The sequence below is a fragment of the Anas platyrhynchos genome, chromosome 2 (genome assembly GCF_047663525.1).
Source record: "Anas platyrhynchos isolate ZD024472 breed Pekin duck chromosome 2, IASCAAS_PekinDuck_T2T, whole genome shotgun sequence".
Lineage (NCBI taxonomy): Eukaryota > Metazoa > Chordata > Aves > Anseriformes > Anatidae > Anas > Anas platyrhynchos.
The window spans coordinates 79,897,859-79,918,673 of record NC_092588.1 but is presented as its reverse complement, the minus strand read 5'-3'; the positions used below and the strand labels follow the sequence as shown (position 1 = coordinate 79,918,673).

General features: G+C 47.3%; 1 protein-coding gene across 1 annotated transcript in view; it reads left to right on the top strand.

The window, feature by feature from the left end:
* The first annotated feature begins 8,484 nt into the window (after positions 1-8,484).
* The window catches only part of PHLPP1 (PH domain and leucine rich repeat protein phosphatase 1), a 128,587-nt gene continuing 116,256 nt past the window's right edge, over positions 8,485-20,815 (top strand). The window contains exon 1 of the mRNA XM_005021068.6: positions 8,485-9,821. Coding sequence (XP_005021125.2) covers positions 8,684-9,821 — 1,138 coding nt within the window. The 5' untranslated portion in view covers positions 8,485-8,683. The remainder of the gene's footprint in view (positions 9,822-20,815) is intronic.

Genomic DNA, 20,815 nt, shown 5'->3' with positions numbered 1-20,815 from the left:
CACAACGTGCAGTTAGCCCGCAGAATTCCTTCCTCCCGAGCACCATCGCAACCAGAAGCTTAGCAGGACGCAAAGGAGGGCCAGTAATACACGCCTGGAAATAAACACGGGCTCTGGAAGGGATTTACACTCTTCGGCTTCTGGGGAGAAGCCAGCATCCTGCCACTGCAGTTTTGGGAGAAGGTTTCTAGGGCTCGTTGCCCCACGCTGCCTGCCCCCGTGCTCCTTGCCTCGCTCCTTGGGGCGCGGGGTTGTGGTTGCTTTGCAGCAGGACCCGTAGTTTAGTCCTCTCTGGAGACTTGTATGTTCCCGAGAGAACGTAGGTTGGAAATCTTACAAAGGCTTTCTGCTCCTCAGCGCTCGCAAAAATGGAGCCGTTGGTTATGGATTTGTCAATCTGCTGCTACACTCGCTCAGCAGCCATCTCATTGGCAACCAGTTCCCCGTGCACTCCTGTGAGTCAGGCTGCTAATTTCAGCCTGTGAAGTCTTGCCTGCCTGACTTGCCTTCTATGCATGACGAGGCCCCGGGCGATGTGATCTCACTTTGGCACTCGCCCTGCTCGAAGAAGGACGACCTCCAGAGGTCTCTTCCCGTCCAACCTTCTTGATGCCTCTCCTCGAGGCAGGGCTGCGTGGGGACGTTACAGGAAAGGCGTGCAGCCATCTCAGAGCATCCCGGCTCTGCCCACCTACCACTCTGCTGTGATAAATGTGTTCGCTGCAAGTTTCACGTGGAGGCTTTCCAAACTAAGTGGCTTCACTCGTTCTCCACAGCTGCTCCTGTGTGGTCTCCATCACTCCACAGTCACGTTGGCTCAGTGTGACCGCTTCCTTTGAAACCTGCTCCATGCCTCTGAGGACAGAGATGTCCTGAGCCTGGCATCATGCGCTAGGAGTTAGGTAACACTTTGTGCAAGCAACATCACCGTGTTGGGGAGAGATGTGGCAAATGGTTTTCTGCCAGTCACCCAAGAATCCACTGAAAGCTCCTTGTACACTGTGGTATCTAGTATGAAGAACGTATAAAGGGGCAGCCAGGAGTGGTGTGGCACAAAATACTCAGCTATCACACGGAAACCGAGGCAGGCCAGCTGTGCTGCATCATTACCAACAGGAGCGCTGCCAGCAGCCCGTCTGCAGATGCTGGGGAGAGGAGCTCCATGGCTACGTCTTATTTGCTACAACACAGAACAACTGCATGGAGAAAACCTCCATGAAGTTTATGATAGTGTTATGAAAACAGCTTATCAGTACCTGTCGGCAGAAGCAATGTTCCTAAAACTCTAGTTGACTTTCAAAGCATGGCATTTCCCAACCGAGCTGGGGCCATTGACAGGTTTTTACAAGTTCATCACCTGTTGTCTCAGGAGGCCAATGAATATTTTAACCTCAAAGCGTGTCTTGGTTTGTGCAACAGGTAGGTCACGGGTCCTGAGTACCCTGGAAGAGCATGCGACTGATGACAGCACCTGGGCACTTAAAAGCTTGGAAAAATAGAGACCTTATTCCACTCTAGCAAGGAGAATTCACATTCCTTTGGAGAATTTGGGATATCCTTGTTCTGGCCAGAGCATCCACACAGGGCTTTTAGCTCTGTTCTTGGCACTCGCAGAAAAACAGAGGACACCTTTGGAAAGCCGAAAGCAGGACGATGCTGCCTCTGTAACAGGCTGCCAAATAAATACCTGTGGCTGCAGTTTGCTGTGCCTTGGCCAACATCTGCAGTGCTAACAACGCAGATTTTCACCCAGTGAAATCTGGATGCTGAAAGGGCAGCTGATCCCTCTCTTCCTATGACCTTGCTCCCTGCTGGTACCAGGCCAGCTTCTCTGCAGGCTGACAGAGAGCATGGAGCAGGAACGTAGAGCAACTGGGGTCATTCCTCGAGGAGCCTACAGGCTAGGTGGTGGCCTCATTTCCCTGCAGGTTTTGTTTAGACTCATCCATGAATACTGGGCTCGTTCAGGCTGTCCCAGTGTATTGCTAAGAGCATTCTTATTTTTGTGCACAGACCTACGGCTGTGTAGTCACAAATGAAGTGACTGTTTTGGTACTAACTGCTGGGTTGATCCCGCCAGTATTTTAATTGTGTGAGGGCATATTTTTTTAATCTCCTTGGAGGATTTCTATATTTACTTTTACCAAGATTCACCTTTTGTGTTCAAGTAATAAAGTTAAATAGTTCCCTCAAAGAGCGTAAGGTGCATCTTTGCTTATACTACTAGTAAATTACTGTAGATGCAGCTGCTGATAGCATTCTGTACCGGTATAAATCACCAGCAATACCTATTTTGAAAGTTTATCTTCCACTACACCATTCTCAAGCCGGTGCTTATTCATTCACGGCTAAATAACACGTATTTATGTGATAGATTCTTACCATGCCGAAGCAATACCTGAGGTTCTTCAGGCATAATTCACGTTAATGCAGAGCATTTCCATCACCCAGCTGACGGGGCAGCCCCGGAGTCGCACCAGCACGCTGGTGCAAGCAGCACACTACGCAGAAGGGGCAAATAGCAGTGAGTAGGGGCACGAAGTCTCTCAGCCAACCCTGTTGCCAAACCTGCTGTACAGCAGGAGCACACGCTCAGCCTTGCGTGAAAGGCCCTCGCGTACGGCCTTTTACCACCAGGCACCGCCGCGCTCGGCTGAGACACTCACCAGTGAATTAATGAGAGATGACTAACCTCGTGAAGAACTGATACCAAAAGCATTCGCATCTCCTGGGTCACTTCAAATGTGCCAGGCGTGCTATTTAGGGCCCTGTATTATGTAAAAACCACTGCCTCCAAGTCACTGCGTTGGTTACAGCTTAATGAATCCGCATTAATCCATCTCTATCAATAGTGATGAATACCTCCAGGAGTTGTAGGGTTTGGGAACAAAACGGGTTGAAGAAGCCATGTGAACACGAAAGATAAAAAGAAATAATTACAAGGCAGGATTTCTGCAGTTCTGGAAGGGAATCTTTCGGCGCATTAATATCCAAGAGAAAATGAAGCCCTTTTCCTTTTGAAAAACAAACAAAACACACAGCTGAAAAGAGAAGAGCCAAAGACGCAGTAAGAGGATTAGTGTGTGGCGGTTACTGAGTCCACTCAGCAATTACAAGGTCTGGCTTTGCAATTAATACCAACACAAATTAAAAACAAAACCTGTAAAATATTTCTTTAATTTCAGTATAGGATTTAATACGACACTAGACATATACCATCAACCTGTAATCCATCCTGGTAACGAAGCTGGTGTTTCTTCTTCTCAAATCTGTTTCCTCGGCGCGTGGCTTTCAGCTGTACAGCCAGCTCAGCGTCAGCTGCTCGTTACCTTCAACAGCGATGGGGAAGCTGGTGTTTACTTCTGTAAATTGCCTTCTTCATACGTGCCGGGAAGGAGAAGTTTGTGCTGGAGAAGAGACTCCAAAATTCGCTAATGAAGCTGCACTTCCACGCTGTTTAACTGCAATGCTGACGTACCGCAGCCTGTGTAGGTTGCAATGGAAAGCGTTTGTGTCATCAGAGGATCTCGGCACCACGCTGCTGGTGGCTGTGTTGGAAAACCTGAGCTTCACTCTGAGGGTGGTGAGGCCCTGGCACAGGCTGCCCAGAGAAGCTGTGGCTGCCCCATCCCTGGAGGTGCTCAAGGCCGGGCTGGATGGGGCTTTGGGCAGCCTGGTGAGGTGGGAGGTGTCCCTGCCCATGGCAGGGGGCTGGAACCGGGTGATCTTTAAGGTCCCTTCCAACCGGAGCCGTTCCACGGTTCTGTGATTCACAGCCCCAAGCTCCACGTGCAGGATGTGGGAACCCAAGTTCTGCCCGTTGCCTTGATGGAGGCTTGGCGGGCAACTGGGGAGGTACTTGCCTCTTCTCTCCTCTCTCCTTAACATGGAAATAATCACACTTACCCACTTCTGCACAGTGCTTCAAGGTGCACAGCTGAAGAGCATTTAGTAGCATTGAAACTACCTTGCTGGAAGTGGTTTTGGAATTAGAAATACAGCTCAGCCCTTGCTGAACATTTTTAGGGGGTTGTAAGTACAAATAACCTTCCAGGCAATGCAACTCCGAATGTGTTCCCGAATACATAAACACCGGCACGACCTGTTAGATAATTTACAGCCCAATTCTATTTCAGGCATCAATTAATGGAAACTTCTCCGTTCAAGAACGGTTCTTAATTTTACGCTCAGTCTAAAAGCGCATTTATAATTAAGAGTTTCCTTGAATAAGCACCGCCTTCAGTGCCCTGCTACGCCGACGGCCCTGCTCTCCAGGAGGAACACAACCAGCCCAGAACATGCAGACGTTGTTGCGCTTAAGCTCACAGCTGGAGCAGCAATCAGCCTGCATTTTCAGTGCCTTGTTATCTTCATTCCCAATTTGCTCCTCCAGTTGTGACAAGCCCACGGATGGATGAGGGACACAGGTGCACACCTAGCATTTTAAAGGCTGGAAATCATCATTACTGATAACATTAGGCATTATTTTCAGAAGAGCTTCCGTATGAAGACATTCAATTTCTCTTTATGAAGAAGGATATGATTACACTGTTAAATTTGAAGAAGTCCCTTTGCTCATCCTTCTCCTGCTCTTTGAATTATTTTTACGGTGGCAAATGTTTTGTCTTCTGCATCAGTGTTCTGACACTGTCATCAGTCTCGTGCTTCCTTGTCTGTGGGGGAAATCTCCCTTACTAGAAAAAAAACAGGCTGCTAAACAAGAGAGCTGAATAAGATCCCTAACATGTTGCAGGGTTAAAGGGCATTAAATTCCTTCTTCCTAAACTCCCTCCCCACCTTCACATGTTAACAGGAATCACTAAGGTGATTCATACCCTCTGAAAACATGGATCAACATCCAACAGCCTCACTGATGGTGAGTTATAACAGACAAAGTATAAATACAATTTGTCCCACATTAGCATTTCTCAGTGCTCATCAGCTTTTCATCCAGAACTGACTTGTCAGTCAAGTTTTCTGTAGTCGAGGACTGGGGATTAAGTAATTCCTGCTTAATGAGGGCATACTATTTTGAAATGGTATCTTTAAAAACAAAAACCAAGCTGGGTAATCATTGCAGATTTGGTACCATTTAAAAATTCTCTTTGAATAGAGTTCCTGGCAAAGCTGTAGCTGTGCTAGCTGCTCGAGGTGGAGCTGTGGCCAGCAGCACCTCAGCAGCTCCAGCACCCACAAGGACTTTGGCTGCTCTTTGGCCTGCTCTGTTGCCCAGGGGTCTCTCGCTCTCTGGTGACTGGGTGTGTAATATTGTCCACCTTGGGGGTTTCAAAGCCTTCTGGCACTTTCCTGCCACTGTGGGAGCGTGTAATTTGTTCATTCGGGATAAAGAGTTGTGGTATGGAATCATTTACAGTAATCTGTGATAAATTACTTTTTATTCCTTTTTTTTTTTTTTTTTTTTTTTTTTTTGTTGAAAGCTCCTATAATCAGATCACTCTTCTTCAAGATTGCCAGACTCCGGTCGGAAAACTGCAGATTGCAAGCTCTCCTGTTTCATTTTACCGTTCTTCCAAATAGCTGCCATCAATCAAACTCTGGAAAAGGAAGATGTGTATTTCACCCTTCCACTTCCTCCTGACAAAAACGAATTTCATAAGCTCCATTCCCATGCCTTGTGGCAGCAGTTAATCCACAGCAAAAATTCACAATTCCAGGAGAGTTAAAAAGCATCCATCAGTTACTGGGAGACGGAGAATAGCATCGTTTTCTCATAAGCCTGAGAGTTCAATCTGAACGTGCGTATAATTACAGACTTCAGGTGCACTTCCCTGCATAAAGCAAAAGCAACCTGGCTTTGTACCACCGACGTCTGGGGATGCCGGGTCTTCACAGAAATCACTGCCTGTGTATTCAGGAAAGTGCAAAGAGCCACAATGTGATGACTTTTCTCCTCATGGCACAACGCAGGGCTTACAGCGTGTTGGGAGCCTCACCGCAGCCTCCTGCCCCCGAGCAAATTTCACAGAGCGGTGATAAATCCAGCAATTTTCCACCCTGGGGACTTCAGTGCTGCTCTACTTGGTTGTGTTATTTTTATTTATTTATTTTTTTATGTAATTGCATAAAGCCCTTCATTACTGAGGCCCGCCGGCAGCGGTAAGTCAGCCTAGCAGCAGGAGGAGCGAGGTCAGCCCAGTCCCTCGCCAGCTCGCGGCACAGTGTGGCTGCTCTCTGCCTGGACGCGGGGGGCAGCTTGCCCCTCCGAGGCTCCTGGAACGGCCTTAACTCCGTGTTCTTGCTCCACGTGCCTGTCCTGCCACGGGAGATGAGAAGGGCTTGTTTGGTCTAGCCGGGAGAGTACGAAGACTGCTCAGGGATACGGCTGCTGCCTAGAAGTACACTGGGGGTAAACACTCAGGAGTGAAAAAATAAAACTAAAAAAAATGGATTGGAGTCAAAGGGCACTGCTGGCGTGTGAACACAGGGGTGTAAACCTCCCGGCTGTAAATGTAGACTGAAAACTGGGAGAAAGTTCCTGACCACAAGGGCAGTGCTGCTCCACCGAGAGCTGAGGACAAATCCACTCGTCTCACTCACTTCCAGTCGATGCTCAGCTGTTTCGGGAGCCCTCAGTAGCATGCAGCGCTATAGGATGTGGTATCTCCAGTCATAAGGGAGAAAATTTGCTGCCCCAGGGGACTTACCTTCCCACTTCACGTTCCTAAGAAATATCTGATCATCTCTGGTTCGGATTTTTCTGTGTGTGTGCAAGAACAGTCAGATGCCTGAACAATTGGAGCACAGCTCCTCTCTCCCTGCCTCCCTCCAAGGAAAGACTGCTTTCAAGGGTAGCAAGCTGTTTTCTAGAAACTGTATTTTATTTCAAGTATTACTGCTAACAATAATGCCTCTCGAGCTTACCGACTCCCTCGTCCGAGTGTGTCTGTGTGTGTTTGCACATAAAGTATTTCTCTCATGCATCTAAATCAGGAGACCTGGAGTAACCTTTGTGAAGTAGGTGGCATGAGGGTGGTGTGAATCAGTAGAAATAATTAAACGGGAATGCACAAAGTAGACAGAATCAGGCTGCAATACACTCAACGCTGCACTTTCACTGTGTGCTGCTACTGTTAGAGGAGGTTTTGGGCACCGGTTTAAGCCTTTAATGGCCAAGCGTTGCCGTCATCTTCTCTCAGTGCACGCTCTGGATCTGGTCCTGGGTCTCTCGCCCAGAAGGAATTCCAGCGATGTTCCTGCTGGTTACTGCAAATCCAGATACGGGCCAGCAAACCGCACAGTCAGAACGTAATTAATTTGCTGATTGTTCCGTTCCAAAAGGGGGTGGTTTCCGTACAAAGGTAAAACGACAGCTTCATTGTTATAAACCTTATACGAGGCAGACACACGTTTCCATCGCGAGTTCCCCGGGGAACTCCTCTGTTTTCTGCGGTGTGTTTCACCTGCGTGTATGAGGTATAAAGAAAATAATGTGCAAGTCTGGAGGAGCGTTTTATTGGGAGACATAAACATTTGTTTTATTACGGTTCTGGTTCATTTACGTATATACACTAAAAAAAAATAAATAAAATAAACAGAACTAAAAGTGCTGCTTCATTGACACTGAGAGTTTGTCTCGGGGTGCTCAGGGATGAAGATTTATCTCCCCTGGCATTGGTGTAACTGATTAATTGCCCACAACTTCCACCCTACCGCAGCCCAGAGCATTTTCGATGAGTATCTGGCACGACGTTTCGCTGCGATTTTACAAAATGTATTAAAAGGGAAGGATCTCAAGCAGTCACAGCCCTGTCCAGCCTACATTACTCAGCTAAAATGCCCTCAGGAGCACAAGAGAGTTCTCCGAATAGATAGCGTTATGTCCTTGTGGTATGAACACTCTCCTATCTGATTGTAATTTATCTTTTCAGTAAATAATTTAAAATCGGATGGGGGGAGGAGGGGAAGTGTTGGTATCTGGTCGCTGCTCCTACACAATCTTTAGGAAGTATTTTCAGTAGTTTTAGGGTCTGAAATGCGTATTTTCAGTAGTTTTAGCAATGAAACACAGTGACAGGCTAGCTGTGCTGGAACTTTTTCTCTGTGGACCTTCTCACAGAGCAGTTCCCTGTGTGTGTGTGTTTAATGCACAAACGCCCCCCGTGCATTTTTACACCCCCTCCCGTCCCCATCTGTGAGGGAAAATCGCCCCGGCTCGCTGCTCGCCTGACCGAGCCGAGGGGGCACGGCTGGTGACAGGCACAGCGCGCCATGTCGCGACAGGATCGCGACCGTTAGCCAACGGTTCCCTGGCGAAACCCGGCCTCAGAAACACGGCTGCTGAGGGCAGGACACCGCCACCATTAACGTTTAAACCCAGGGGCGGGCGGGCAGCACTCCCCCCTCACAGCTCGCCCCCTCACAGCAGGCGCTGCCGGGACTTGTAGTCTCCCCCCCCCCGTCCCGGCCTCCATTTCCCAGCCCCGCAGCGGGCCGGTTAATATTCATGAGGCGCCCTCCCCCTCCTTCTCCCTCCCTCCCTGTCTCCTCCTCCCCTCCCTAATGGCGGCGGCGCCGGGCGGGGAGCGGGGCTGGGGCTGAGGCGGGCGGCGCGGGGGCCCCTGCGCGGAGCTGCGCTGCCCGCCCTGAGCCCTGCGCCCCCTCCTGCCCTGCCCTGCCCTGCCCTGCTCTTCCCTTCCTTCCCCCCGCTCCCTTCCAGCAGCCGATGGAGCAGCCAGCCGCGGGCGCAGAGCCCGGCAGGAGCCCGCCGGGCAGCGGCAGCCGGGCGGAGAGCGGCGGCCCGAGGAGGAGGAGAGCGGCCGGCGGTGGAGGAGGAGGAGGAGGAGGAGGAGGGGGAGGAGGGGGAGGCAGCGGCTCGGCGCCCCCCGCCGCGCTGGCGACCCCCGGCGCCGCCAACTCGCTGCTGCTGCGGCGGGGGAGGCTGAAGAGGAACCTCTCCGCCTCCTCCTCCTCCTCGCCGTCCCCGGCGGGGACCCGCAGCCTGGAGAGGAAGGCGCTGCTGCTGCTGCCCAAGCCCCCCCGGCAGCTGCAGCCGCTGCAGCCCCCGGAGCGGGACTGGGTGCGGCGGGACGTGCGGCGGGGCTGCCTGCACGTCTACGAGCGCCACGCCGCCTGCTACCTGCGCCCCGTGCTCTGCACGCTGGACACCACGGCCGAGCAGGTGGCCGCCCGCCTGCAGCAGCTGGGGCACCGCGGCGGCGGCGTGCTGCGGGTGCTGGGCAAGCCGGGCGCTGCGACGCCTCCCCCCCCTCCTCCTCCTCCTCCTCCTGCTCCTGCTCCTGCTCCTCTTCCTCCTCCTGCCGCTCCCCCGCAGGGACCCCCGCCCGAAGCGGCCGACGAGAGCAGCGAGCCGCCCGCACAGCTCTACCTGGCGGGGCCGCCGCTGTCCTGCCCGGCGCTGCTGGGCGAGCTGGGGCCGGCCGGCTCCGACACGGAGAGCTTCAGCCCCAGCGCCGACAGCGTCTCCGACCGCCTGGACCCCTACAGCAGCGGCGGCGGAGGCGGCTCGTCCTCCTCGGAGGAGCTGGAAGCCGAGCCGGCGGCCCCCGACGGCCAGGGGGAGGCGGCGGGGCCGGCGCGGAGCCCCCCGGGGCCGGGGGAGCCGCCGGGGGCCGGGGGGGCTCCGGGGGGCGAAGCCGCCGCCGCCGCTGCCGGCCGGGAGCCGGGGCCGCCCGCCCTCTACGTGCAGCTGCACGGCGAGACCAGCCGGCGGCTGGAGGCCCACGAGAAGCCGCTGCAGCTCCAGAACGACTACCTCTGCCAGCTGGGCTACCGGGACCTGTGGCGGGTGCAGGAGGAGGGCATGGACGCGGAGACCGGCTGCCTCATCCGCTTCTACGCCGGTGAGACAGCGCCGTCGGGGCACGGGGGGGCTGCAGGTGCTGGTTTGGGGCTGCCCAGGGGTTCAGGGATTGTGGGGTGTGAGCGCTTGGCAGCCCTGCCTTCCTTCAACTGCATCGCCCCTGAGCTGGGCTGCTGGGGGGAAGAAGCTCCCCACAGCTCCTTGCAGCTCCATCCTGCAAGCGCAGCCCCTCTGCTCAGCCTCCCGCTTTGGGTTTCGTCGCTCGCTGTTTGTGATTGAGGCTGTAAGCTTGTCAAGAGCGTGAGCATAAAAGGCAAGAGCCTCGCAAACGCGGCCTCGCCAAGGCGACTTTGGGTACGGGAGGTGGGGAGCCTTGGGTGGGAAAAGTTAGCTCCCACGTTGCCATGACGCAACGCTGCCGTGTTGTAGGGCTGTAAAAATATCTTCCCTGTCGGCTGGGTTGCTTGGTAAAAATACCTATTGTCATCCTGGAGCGCCTTGGGTTTTAACTGTCTCATCCGGCCCTCCGAAGAGGGGAGCGTGTTTAATGTCCAGCAAACTGTTCAAAAGCCCAGCGAGTTCACCTCTGGAATAGGTAAAGGCAGTGCCCAAAGATCAGGTCCCGCTGGTAAAGCAGCGAGTGACGTTCCCTCACAGGGCTGGCTGAGCAGTGGTACTCCGCTGAACCGTGAGAATTCAGCGCTTTCATGCTAAAAATACCGAGATTCCTCCCTCTAGTGAATTCCTCCGCATGTAAAACAGAGCTGGTAATGGCAGGCCGGGAGGGAGAGCGATGCTCGGGGTGAGTGCCCCTTGTTGTTCAGAGCAGCATGTGGGAGTGACGGCGAGCGGGCAATCCCTCCTTCCTTCAGTTTTCTAGGTGAGCTGTGCTCTGGCAAGGAAACGACAGGAGGTGGTTAGATATGCTGGGGTCAGCAAGGAGATAAAAATCATTTTTTTTTAATCAGGGTGGTCTGCGTGTGGCTTTGGCCGTGCCGGTGAGGGTGGGGTTCAGCAGGTGGTGTTGGAAGGAATGCTGCTCCCATCATTTCCATGCCCACAGCCCGGTGGGGATGCACGGGCACGCTTCAAAATGGGGCGACCGCACGCCTCCTTTCCCAACGGGGTGCGTGCTGAAGAAAACACAGTCAGAAAACATTGCTAAGCCTTCTATACAGCTAAGCCTGTTTGCATGTAGCCCTTATGCATTAAGTGATTAATTCTCTCTGCTCAATGCAGCTGTTCCGACTGTCTTACTTTAGTGTCTCAACTTGACTGCTAGCATAGTTCATACGTCCTGGACTTCCTTGTACAAGCCTTCTAAATAGAAATGTAAATCTATAAACACACATACAATTAAATGAATGCAAATTTGTTACGCAATTTCATATCCTAAGCAGTGTGTCTCTGCACTTCAAAAGTGCAGTGTTTTTTTTCGAAATCTTTATCTCTTTGGGGGGATCTGTGATCAACATCTGAAACACCTGTGATCAGGTGCTTGTAGCAGAGTGGTTCCAGCATATAATGTAGCAGGCCAGCCAAAAAGAGCTAAGAAAATAATATTGACGTGTCATCATACTGATTTTCTGTAACCGTCTTGGCAACTTCTTGGCTTCCTTATTGTATTTTTTTTTTTTCCTACCGGATGATGAAAGGGAGGGAAGGAGGAAGACTTAAAGAATGCACATCAAATTAGACTTGGAAAGGGGAGTGTGTTTTGGCCCCAAAGTCGGGGTGTTTTGGTTAGGAGAAGTACCTTTTTGATAAATGATCCTCCAGGAATACCCTAAGGAATGCTTTAGAGCAGTGATTTCCTGTTTGCCCCGGACTTCATTGGTTTAAGCAGACTGGCTTGTCCCAATGGATAGAGAACAACTAGCATCTCTATCCCTGTAATTTCCTGCAGGCTGTCTCAGCAGGATTTGGTGATTCTGGCCCTGTACTGAAGTAAAATGGCATAAACCTAGGCTGGATTTATTGCGCTGCTTCTAAAAAGAATTCTTGTGTCTAATCCCCTTGAAGTGGGGAGAGGAGAGAGCGTGTTGGTGACTTCTGGGCTTTTCTCTTTCTGGGGAGAGACAGTTTTAAAACTGGAAGATTTCAGTACCGAAACATAATGTTAACAATTCCAAACAGGGTAACGTGATGCAGCCAATGATTTCAGTGATTACTGCATATCGGTGATTTCTCTAGTTGTGTCATCTGTTTAAAAAAAAAAAAAAGGCATCTTAGGAAAAAAATAAGTAGGAGAACTGCAGAGCATCAGGGTTTTCACTGTGACAAAATAGCTTTCCTAATGTTTAGCTGTTCACAAACACTCTGTAAATGAAATGCCTGTTCCTTAAATGCAGCATTCCAAATTTAAACGGCCCAGAAAATAAAATGTGACACTAGGAATGTAAGAGTCCTTCTTGTATGCTGTTTTGACTTGCTTCAAAATGCGGTTAGCGCGTATTTATTTTGGTATCTCCCCTGCTTTTCTTACTCCGAGCGTGCGGTTGATTTCTTCAAGTCTCTTGACTGAGCCTTGCTCGGAGATGCTGCTGCTGCTGAAGCAACATTCCTCATGGATTTTGGGATCTGATTCTGCTCCCTCTAACATCAGTTGGAGCAGAACTCGGCGTTAGTGGCTAATTGCGCCTGTCAACTTCTCCCTCTGTTGAAATCTGTCTGAAGAAGAGATACTGTCCTCAAAGTTTGCAATGCTTCATCTCTATTTCAAAGGATATGGTTAAATAGCTTTCTGCTGAGATACTGCTTTGCTGGTTATGGAACGGTGTAGGAATCCATAGTGCAATTACAGCCGTGATATTGTAGCTGGGAGACCGATTAGGTCAGACTTACTAAACTATTCCTAAAACCATAAGGGTGGCTGTGATCCAGAAGGCCTCTCGAAAACAAGTTATAGTATTCCTTATTGCTCTGTAAAAATAATTCTTGTAAAACGTAACTTCTCCCCGTGGCCTTGCCTTCTCTGTGATTTGCATGCCGAAGGAAAAACAGCCCAATGCACCAATCTAGTCGCTTGAAAACTGCAGGACTGCTCGCTTGTTTTGGGACTTTAGGTGAGAAGCGAGCGGGGAATCCTATTCAGTGCTGTGCTCCGCAGCGTTTACGTGGCGAGCCGCACCAGCGATTTGATCTTGGTCTTGAAGACTGCTACAGGACAGTGGATGTTTGAGGCTTTTTTGTTGTACGACCTCAAGGTGATGCTGTTTGTGATTCTGGCATTTGGCCGTCATTAAAGGGTGGGAAGGCCTACCAACAGGATCATTTGTGGTGGTCTAAAACTTTTTTAAAAGCATGCTTGGCAATTGGGGTCACGTGAAGGCTTCCAGCTGTTTGGACGGAGACAGGGTTTTGGATGCGTAGGGGTGGGTGAGAGCTGTAGGCCAGGCGGTGCTGGGCTCTGGAAGGTGACATCTGTTGAATCACCAGCCGTTCGCTGCTCTGCTTGGTGAATAACTCGGTTCAGCTATTTAATACATTGGTAAACTCGCTTCAAGATGACTGATGTTCAAGGGAGGGAAACGTGCCAAAGACAGACGTGTTTTTTTTTAACTTGGGGTAGGACAACAGCTGTGCTGCAGAGAAGCTTCTGCCTTTGGAGCCCCAACGCAGTTCTGAGATCCAGCATCCCATTTAATGCGAAAAAATAGCTCTCCTTATTGTGACTGGGTATCTGTTTCTACAGCTGCAATTGGAAAGGTGAGGCCTTGCTGTGCGAACTGGCTGAAACTGAAAGGAAAAATAACCTCTGCCTGGGGCTGCCATGATCCTGACTTTCTTTTTCTTCCCTGCGTGACTTGTCTATGCGCTCTGTTTACCCTGTAATCATTTATGTGCTTGCATCTCCTGCAAGGGGAAGCAATACTGAAAACTAACCATTTTGGGAAGTTTTCATCTCATTTCAACGACGTCGAATCTGAGCAGGTTTGGCGTGGCCAAACTGGGGACATTTCCAGCCCTGTTTTCTAGGGAAGCGTGAAATGGCCGCGGTGCTGGGCTTGCTCCACCTGCTCGTGGGCAGCGATAGCCTTGTGCTCACCGAGCCCCAGCTGGAAGAGGGTCTCTGGAAGGCAGGCGATTCCCTGGGGCTCCGGGGCTGTCCTCCCTCGCAGGAGGAGCCCAGCAGATAAAGCTGGAATGCTGGTGGGACTGGCAGCTGAGTCTTGGTATGTAGCACCTGTTAAGCACAATGGGTCTTGCGGCTTTTACATTCTCTCGTGCTCCTGGCTAGCATCCATAACTGAAGTACTCGTGAAGTACCAGCAAGGGAGATTTTGGTGTCATGTACATAAGTTACTGTATGTACTAAATATATGGTACCTAAACCTGTGCGCACAGGAGCTGTGTTTCCTCACCGCTGCAGCATGGAGTGCAGCATTCTCCTTTCCCTTTTTTTTTCTCCATCCTTTTTATGTACTTTGATGCTATCCCTCTATCTCACCAGCTCTTTCCTTCTTTTTTTCTTTCTGAAACTGTACATAAACATCCTCTGGATTGTGGCACTGTTGATATACCTAAAAGCCTTTGTGCAATTAAAAGCGTCCATCTGTTCTGTTAGGACACTGGCAGACTGCTATGCATCTAAAGCGCTACGTGGTTCTTGGAAGGTACTACTGAATAGTGCAAAACAAAACAACAACAAAAAAGCAACCGCTAATTTGAAACAATGTTAGAAACTGGTGTGTGCCTCTTAACTACTGAAAATTAGTTTGTGGTTTAATAAAACAATGTGAAGAGAGATTTCTTTGTTATCTTGGTGGTCCTCTGGAAGAGGAGGAGGTATGAAACATGCCTGAGAAGGCCAGTTAGAAGAGGATGTGCACATGCAATTTCACAGCACAGAAGCTTAGAGAGAAATCCTAGAGTGCTCCCTTCTACTCCTCCATTTGATTTGGAGGGAACCTGTACCTTGGATGCTAACAGCTGTATTTTCCACCGGGTTTAAGGGATTTCCATTTTGAATTAAGTGTTCAAGTTACTAGTGTGCCAATTTTTAGACACGAAAAAGGCAAAACAAATGCAAAAATGACTTGTAGCTTTCCACTTGCCTTGGACAGTAAATGCAAAGATGCTTTGACTTAGTCTTCAGCATTTAATTTTTTCACTGCTTGTGGGATGTGGTGCACTGGCATTTTAAGTGAGATGGTAAAATCTCTGCACGTGTCTGTTTTCAGCTTCCCTTAACATAATTTTATTGCTGTATTTTAGAACTTCAACTCAGAAGGGGGTTTGCACTATGGGAAGCTGTATGTCTGAAATAGCTTGCTGATCATTTTATTCTTAGACCCAGAGCACTGAATGTTGTATTTACCTCTGAGGGTTTTTTGGTGAGGTCTGTTTTGTTTTTATTTTTATTTTTTGCATTTCTGTGGATTCAAATGGATGGACTTTGATGCTTGGAGTCAGTCGCAGTTTGTATGGGTAAGCCAACCAAAGTAAAAGGGGTGGAAATACTGAAGTTTGTTTTGTAAGCATCACTATCTTGGCTGTGTAACTCGGGCTTATTTTTTCCTTCTCAAAGATGTTTGAGAGAAATGCAACCAACCCTTGTAGAAAGCTAAAAAGATTTAAACTCAAGAGTGAAAGTATTTTTTTTTTTTCCCTAGATTTGGCTTTAAGACAGGAGTTCTGAAACACTTAGCTTTTTACAAGATATTTAAGAAACTTCACAGGGACACAACATCCTCATTTAAAAATAATCAACAACCTCTTCCTTATGATACTCATGAGTAAGATTGGAAACTGAAGTTGAAATTCCAGCTGCATGGTAATGACTGAATTGTGTATAGATCTGAGGTAGTTAAGCACTGTAAATCCTGTCAGAAAATGTTCTTGTGAAAATTCTAGATTTTTAGCTTTCTGCTTCACTCAACAGTCCCCCTGCTTTTATTCTGTGTGTAATTTTTGCCCTTCAGATAGGTTTTCTGTTGTGCCAGCTGTAGCACTACCTTTTTGGAGAGAAATTTTTTTAATATTTCTCGCTATAAAATAAGTTATTTGCTGCAGAATATTTCTCCCAGTTGGGCTGGCATTTGACCAATTATGCTATCTTAACACAGAATTTTCCAAAAGTAACTACTGACATTCTTGTTGAATGTCTTCCAATTAGTTGCTGCGAAGCACTGAAAGCCATCTTAGGTGTTAGATAATTTTAGATTTAAATCTTTTTATTTATGGTGTATTTTAATTGACTCCTTATTTACCTTTCTGCGTCTGTTAAGTGATAAAATGTTGCATGCAAAGCATCGCTTTTTATGATATGCATCACTTGCCTCTTGAAATGCAGCAGCTGTCCGAACAGCATGGAGAGACATATGTGGGTCGCAAATGAGTAGTGCTATTGTGTCCAGTCGAAATACCAATCGGGATTTCAGGTGGGCAAAATTAATAGTCAAAACAATATTCTGTAGTGTTTGGGTTGTTGCACCCGCTTTGGTGTGTTTGGCAGTGATCATAGTTTGGGGTCTCTTCTCTAGGATAGCATGGGCATGGTGTGCCCTTCCATACCCCTACCGCTGCCACGCAGAATCCTTTAGCAATGTAGGTCGATAGTCCAGTTTTCTATGCTGGTTGCCACAATCTGGCTGCTTCTTGCTTCCTTATTTAGCTAGCTAGCTGGGCAGACCTGCCCCTTTTAGTTTTACTGCTGAGATTTTCTGCTCTTGTGGTTGTGGTTCAAGTATGTGGAAGAATGGGAATGTTGCAGAATCTCTTGCGCTGTTTTTCTGTTGTTGTTGTTCCCCTCTACACCCTTTATTTAGGGGGCAAACATTATTCTTTGAAGAACATTTTGTTTACCAATGACAACTGTTAAATCGAGAAGAAAGACCTCCTGGAGTGAAGAGTCATTTAATTTCACAACATTGCATAGTGTCTTTGAAGCTTTTTCTGTTGATGGGGAAGTAAAATTTCTTCCAGCTGGCTTTGGCTTATTTGGACGGACGCTCAAAATACTCATTGCCGAACTAACTGTGTGTTCCCGGGTTTGACAGTTAGGAATAACCATTTACATATTGATTTAAAATACTAAGTTTCAGGGGATTTTTCTGTCCAGTCTCATCTAGCTCATTCCCGAGAAGGAAAATGAAATGAAGTTGTGTAAGAGACGTAGGTGCAAACATCCAACTAGAGTGGAGAAGTCTTTTAAAGTTTAACTCAGATTTTTCCTGGGCCAAAGCTACATTCGGCCCTTTGAACTTCATAGGCCATTACCTGCTTGTTGCCTTGTCTGGCAACAGGGATCTTCAAGCCAACTTCAGTAGCCGCCCAGTTGTGTTCGTAATTCTCAGAAACACCGCAATCGCTGCATTAACCGGTTGCTCTCATCTGCGGGCACTGGGGGTGCCATGCCAGCTTATTTAAATAAAAACAAAACAATGGGCCTTGTTCCAAGGGAGTAATGAGGAGCTGGAATGCCTTTGAAGTTCAGGAGCCTGGGCTGTAGGTGCAATTTACATAAACCTAATTATGTAATCTGAATGCCGTTTCTCTTCCTGTTTGTTCAATTTTTGAATCTTTGTGCCCAAAGAGAAAGAGATAGTAAGACCTGCAATTAAGATAAGTAGCAGGCCACTCCTTTTCTGAATGTGTGCTCTGGCGAGGAGAGAATTTCTGAAGCAGCTTTAGAGGAGAACAAAACCTGCGATTCAGGCACCTTCGGCTGATGAGCATAAAACCAAGTCCTTTCCTTTCAAAAAGCTGCATGCTTCTTTAAACAATAACTATGCCCCGTTCAGCCTATTATTTGCTCTAAAACAAACGGTATAGAAAAGCTTGAAGTTCCTACTAGCAATGATTTTGCTTTCATATAAGCCGTAGGATGGTCTGTAAGGAGCTCTCCTCGGTTTTAGAGCTACCTTGAAACGAGTAAGTTTCTAACTAGACACCAAGTTTCCTCATCAGAATGCTATGCAATGGCATTTTGTTGTCTCAAATGCCTGCTTTTTCCTCCTGTCTGATCTTCTCTAGCCTTTTAAAAGCAGATAATGGGCAGTAGCACTGGCTTTGTGGGGAGAGTCCTGCAAGCAGCAAACTGAACTGCACGTGCAGCCTGCTCGTTTGTCAGATGGTTGGTCAGATCTACAAGTGACTGCTGATCATCGGATATTTTATGATGCTTATTGACTCGAATTGTAAATGATGGAGGAACATATTTTTCCTTCTATTGTGTATTACTTACTAGGACAAACAGACCTCTAGGGGACAACAGTCTCAGTGAGCAGTCATTTTATTTATGAAACTTAATTATGTCTGAGACAGCCTAATATTGTGTGTCATTATTGGCTTACTGCATCTACATATATTTGGCTTTCATGCTATAAAGCTTGCCTGGTATAATACAAAATGGGATGACAAAACCTGTTATGAATGAAGTGTGAAACTCCTGGAAGAAGGCTCGCAGGTATAATGTACTGAATTGAATAGGCTAGGAGGCTTTGGTGTCTTCTTATACCAATACCACAAGGTTACAAACACAAAAGCACAATAATTTGCAAGTTGCAAATGGGATGTTTCTAAAAGTAAAGTTAATCATGAGTGCGGGAGGTGCAACTTAATGTTTTCCGAAATACCATCAGGAGTCTGCTGTAATTCTATGACAGGGATTTTCTTTTCCTGTTTCAGTCACAGAGTTAAGGATTTTTAATACACTGGCTCGGTGAAAGCGTAGTGCTCAGAGTATGATTGTGTCGATTAGAATTCAAAGATTAGAAGTAGACCAGAGCTTATATCTTTTCCGAGCAAGTAGCCGACTTTTCTTTCTTTTTTTTTTTTTTCCCTCTTGGGTGTTGTAGCTAATAAAAGAAAGGACTGGCTGAAAATGGGAATCTGAACTCTTTGAAGTGTCCAAACGCTGTGAAGTGGCTGTGGACGTGTCTTATCTCTTTTCTTTTGGTGGCATGAAAATCATGTCTCCTGTCTGTATCAACCAAAATAGAATCCATAGTCTCTATCTTCCGTGTGAATCAACTGAAGATTAATGTGATACATTTCAGACTATTAAATACAGAAAGTTTTTCCATTTCATACCTTCAAGAACAATGGAATCATCTGTATAAGTATATTCATTCCACTTGAGATTAGACTATAGCACTAAGGACTGCTTGGTTCATGTCTCTTTAATCTTCTTAATCAAGTGACAACTTTAATTCCTGCTAATACAAGAAGACTACATTACATTATTTTACTTTCTTTTGATTTGCAGATTCCATCTTGGGAATGTCTCTTGTAAGAAATATCTTTCGGGATGTTTGTTTTCTGAATCCATGCGATAAAAGAGCCTTGTTTATTTATCAGGTTCCAGCTTTTTCCTTCATAAATAAAACCTAGAGCGCAAATATGCAGATCAGTATTGCTAGATATCGTAGCAAAAAGATTAAGAGGCTTTGTAGTCTGCAGTGGACTAAGTTATGTCCCTTTTGTCAGTGCCAAAATAAGGGTCCAGAGAAAATGGTCTACTAGAGCCTGGGGTATATATTATATGTATTTAATTTGCGACTCTGTGTGTGTTGTGATTCTCTGTGTAATGCTCCACTGGAGTGTGAGCAGTTCCAGCACCTCTTGCTTCTTCAGTTTGGCATTAATAGGAGGCATATTTTTGAACTCATGGCAAATAGCACATATTGCACTGCATGAGGGATCCTGTTAGCCCAGAATATGCAACTTAGCTCTTTTTCTGCAGGAAGTTTTAGGGCATTCTTGGTTGCATTTACCAACTTCTTAATTTTGTCTAAGAAAACTTTTAGTTCTCGTTAAAGATTTTAGGAGGTTTCTCTGCAATACCCACTTATCAGTATGACTTTTTTTTTCTTTTCCCATGCTTCTGTGAGTCTATGTAAGAAACAGTGCCACTATGTTGTTGTGGAGAGGAGCGTTCATTATAGTGTAGGTAATGTGGGGCTGCCAAAACAAGTAACATTTTCTCCCGAAAGTCACGGTACATAGCTACAACAAAATTGCTGTGTCTGTGTGTTAACAGTGTAGGATCTGGCAGTGATGCAGTAGATAGAACAGACATTTAAAGGAGTTTAAGTTATATTTCACCTTTTATTACAGAAATAACCATGTGGAAAAATTCAAATATAAAAAAAAGTGTCAAATATATGTTCTTTGCACATCAGCAGTGCATCTCTTGCAAATATAGGATTTTGAGGCAAAGGTTGTAGCCTGCATATTGTTCTCAAAGTGCTTTTCTATAGGAAGAACTTGTAAAATGGTTAGAAAGAAAGAAAAAAGCTTAATCACGCATAGTAAGAGTTGTGGTTGATAGTAGAAGAATTCATGCTGTTAAAATCTTTGAACCTAAAACTGGGTGTATTGAATTTTTAACATCAGACTGACTTGTAAACAGTGGTATCACATACAGCACTTCAGAAATGCTTATACTTTTTAGGAATGTGTACAACAGCCAGGGAGGAGTCTGAACATTTGGCAATGCTCTCCTACTTGCTGTCACCAGCTAAGCTGAGTACATTCAGCAGGTCAAGTTAAAAAATGCAGTTAGCAATCGCTGTCCTTTCTGAATTGTGAGGGAAGGTGCTGCTGAGGAATATGCTACAGAGCAAGTCTAGTCTCCTCTTGTAACCCTGTGAAAAGATGGATTCCTGGTAGGCAGGTTCTGGGAACTGCCAGCTGTCTGTCCAGGAGGAGATTGCATATGTGTACTTGACACTAAATACAAAAGCAGCTGTAATTTCAATAGGGGTGCCTGTCCTTATGCCTATACGTTGTCTTCGTTCTGCAGGGTTCTTAAGCATATCACGCGTAAAGAGGTAGTGAATGTGAACCTTTCCAGACATGGTATTGTGCCTTCAAGTCTTCTCATATTGACAGGCCTTAATCAGAGATGTTACTGGAGCCTGTCTTCCATGGGTCCTTTGGCCACTGTGTCCTGGCACTCTGTGTGTTGTTGCTGGCTCTTTTGGAGCTCATATTCCCTGATTTTTCTAAACATGTAGGGCATATACTCGTTTGAAAATCCTTCCAGCCTTTCTCTGTAGACATGGCTATACTGCTTTGCAGCAAAAC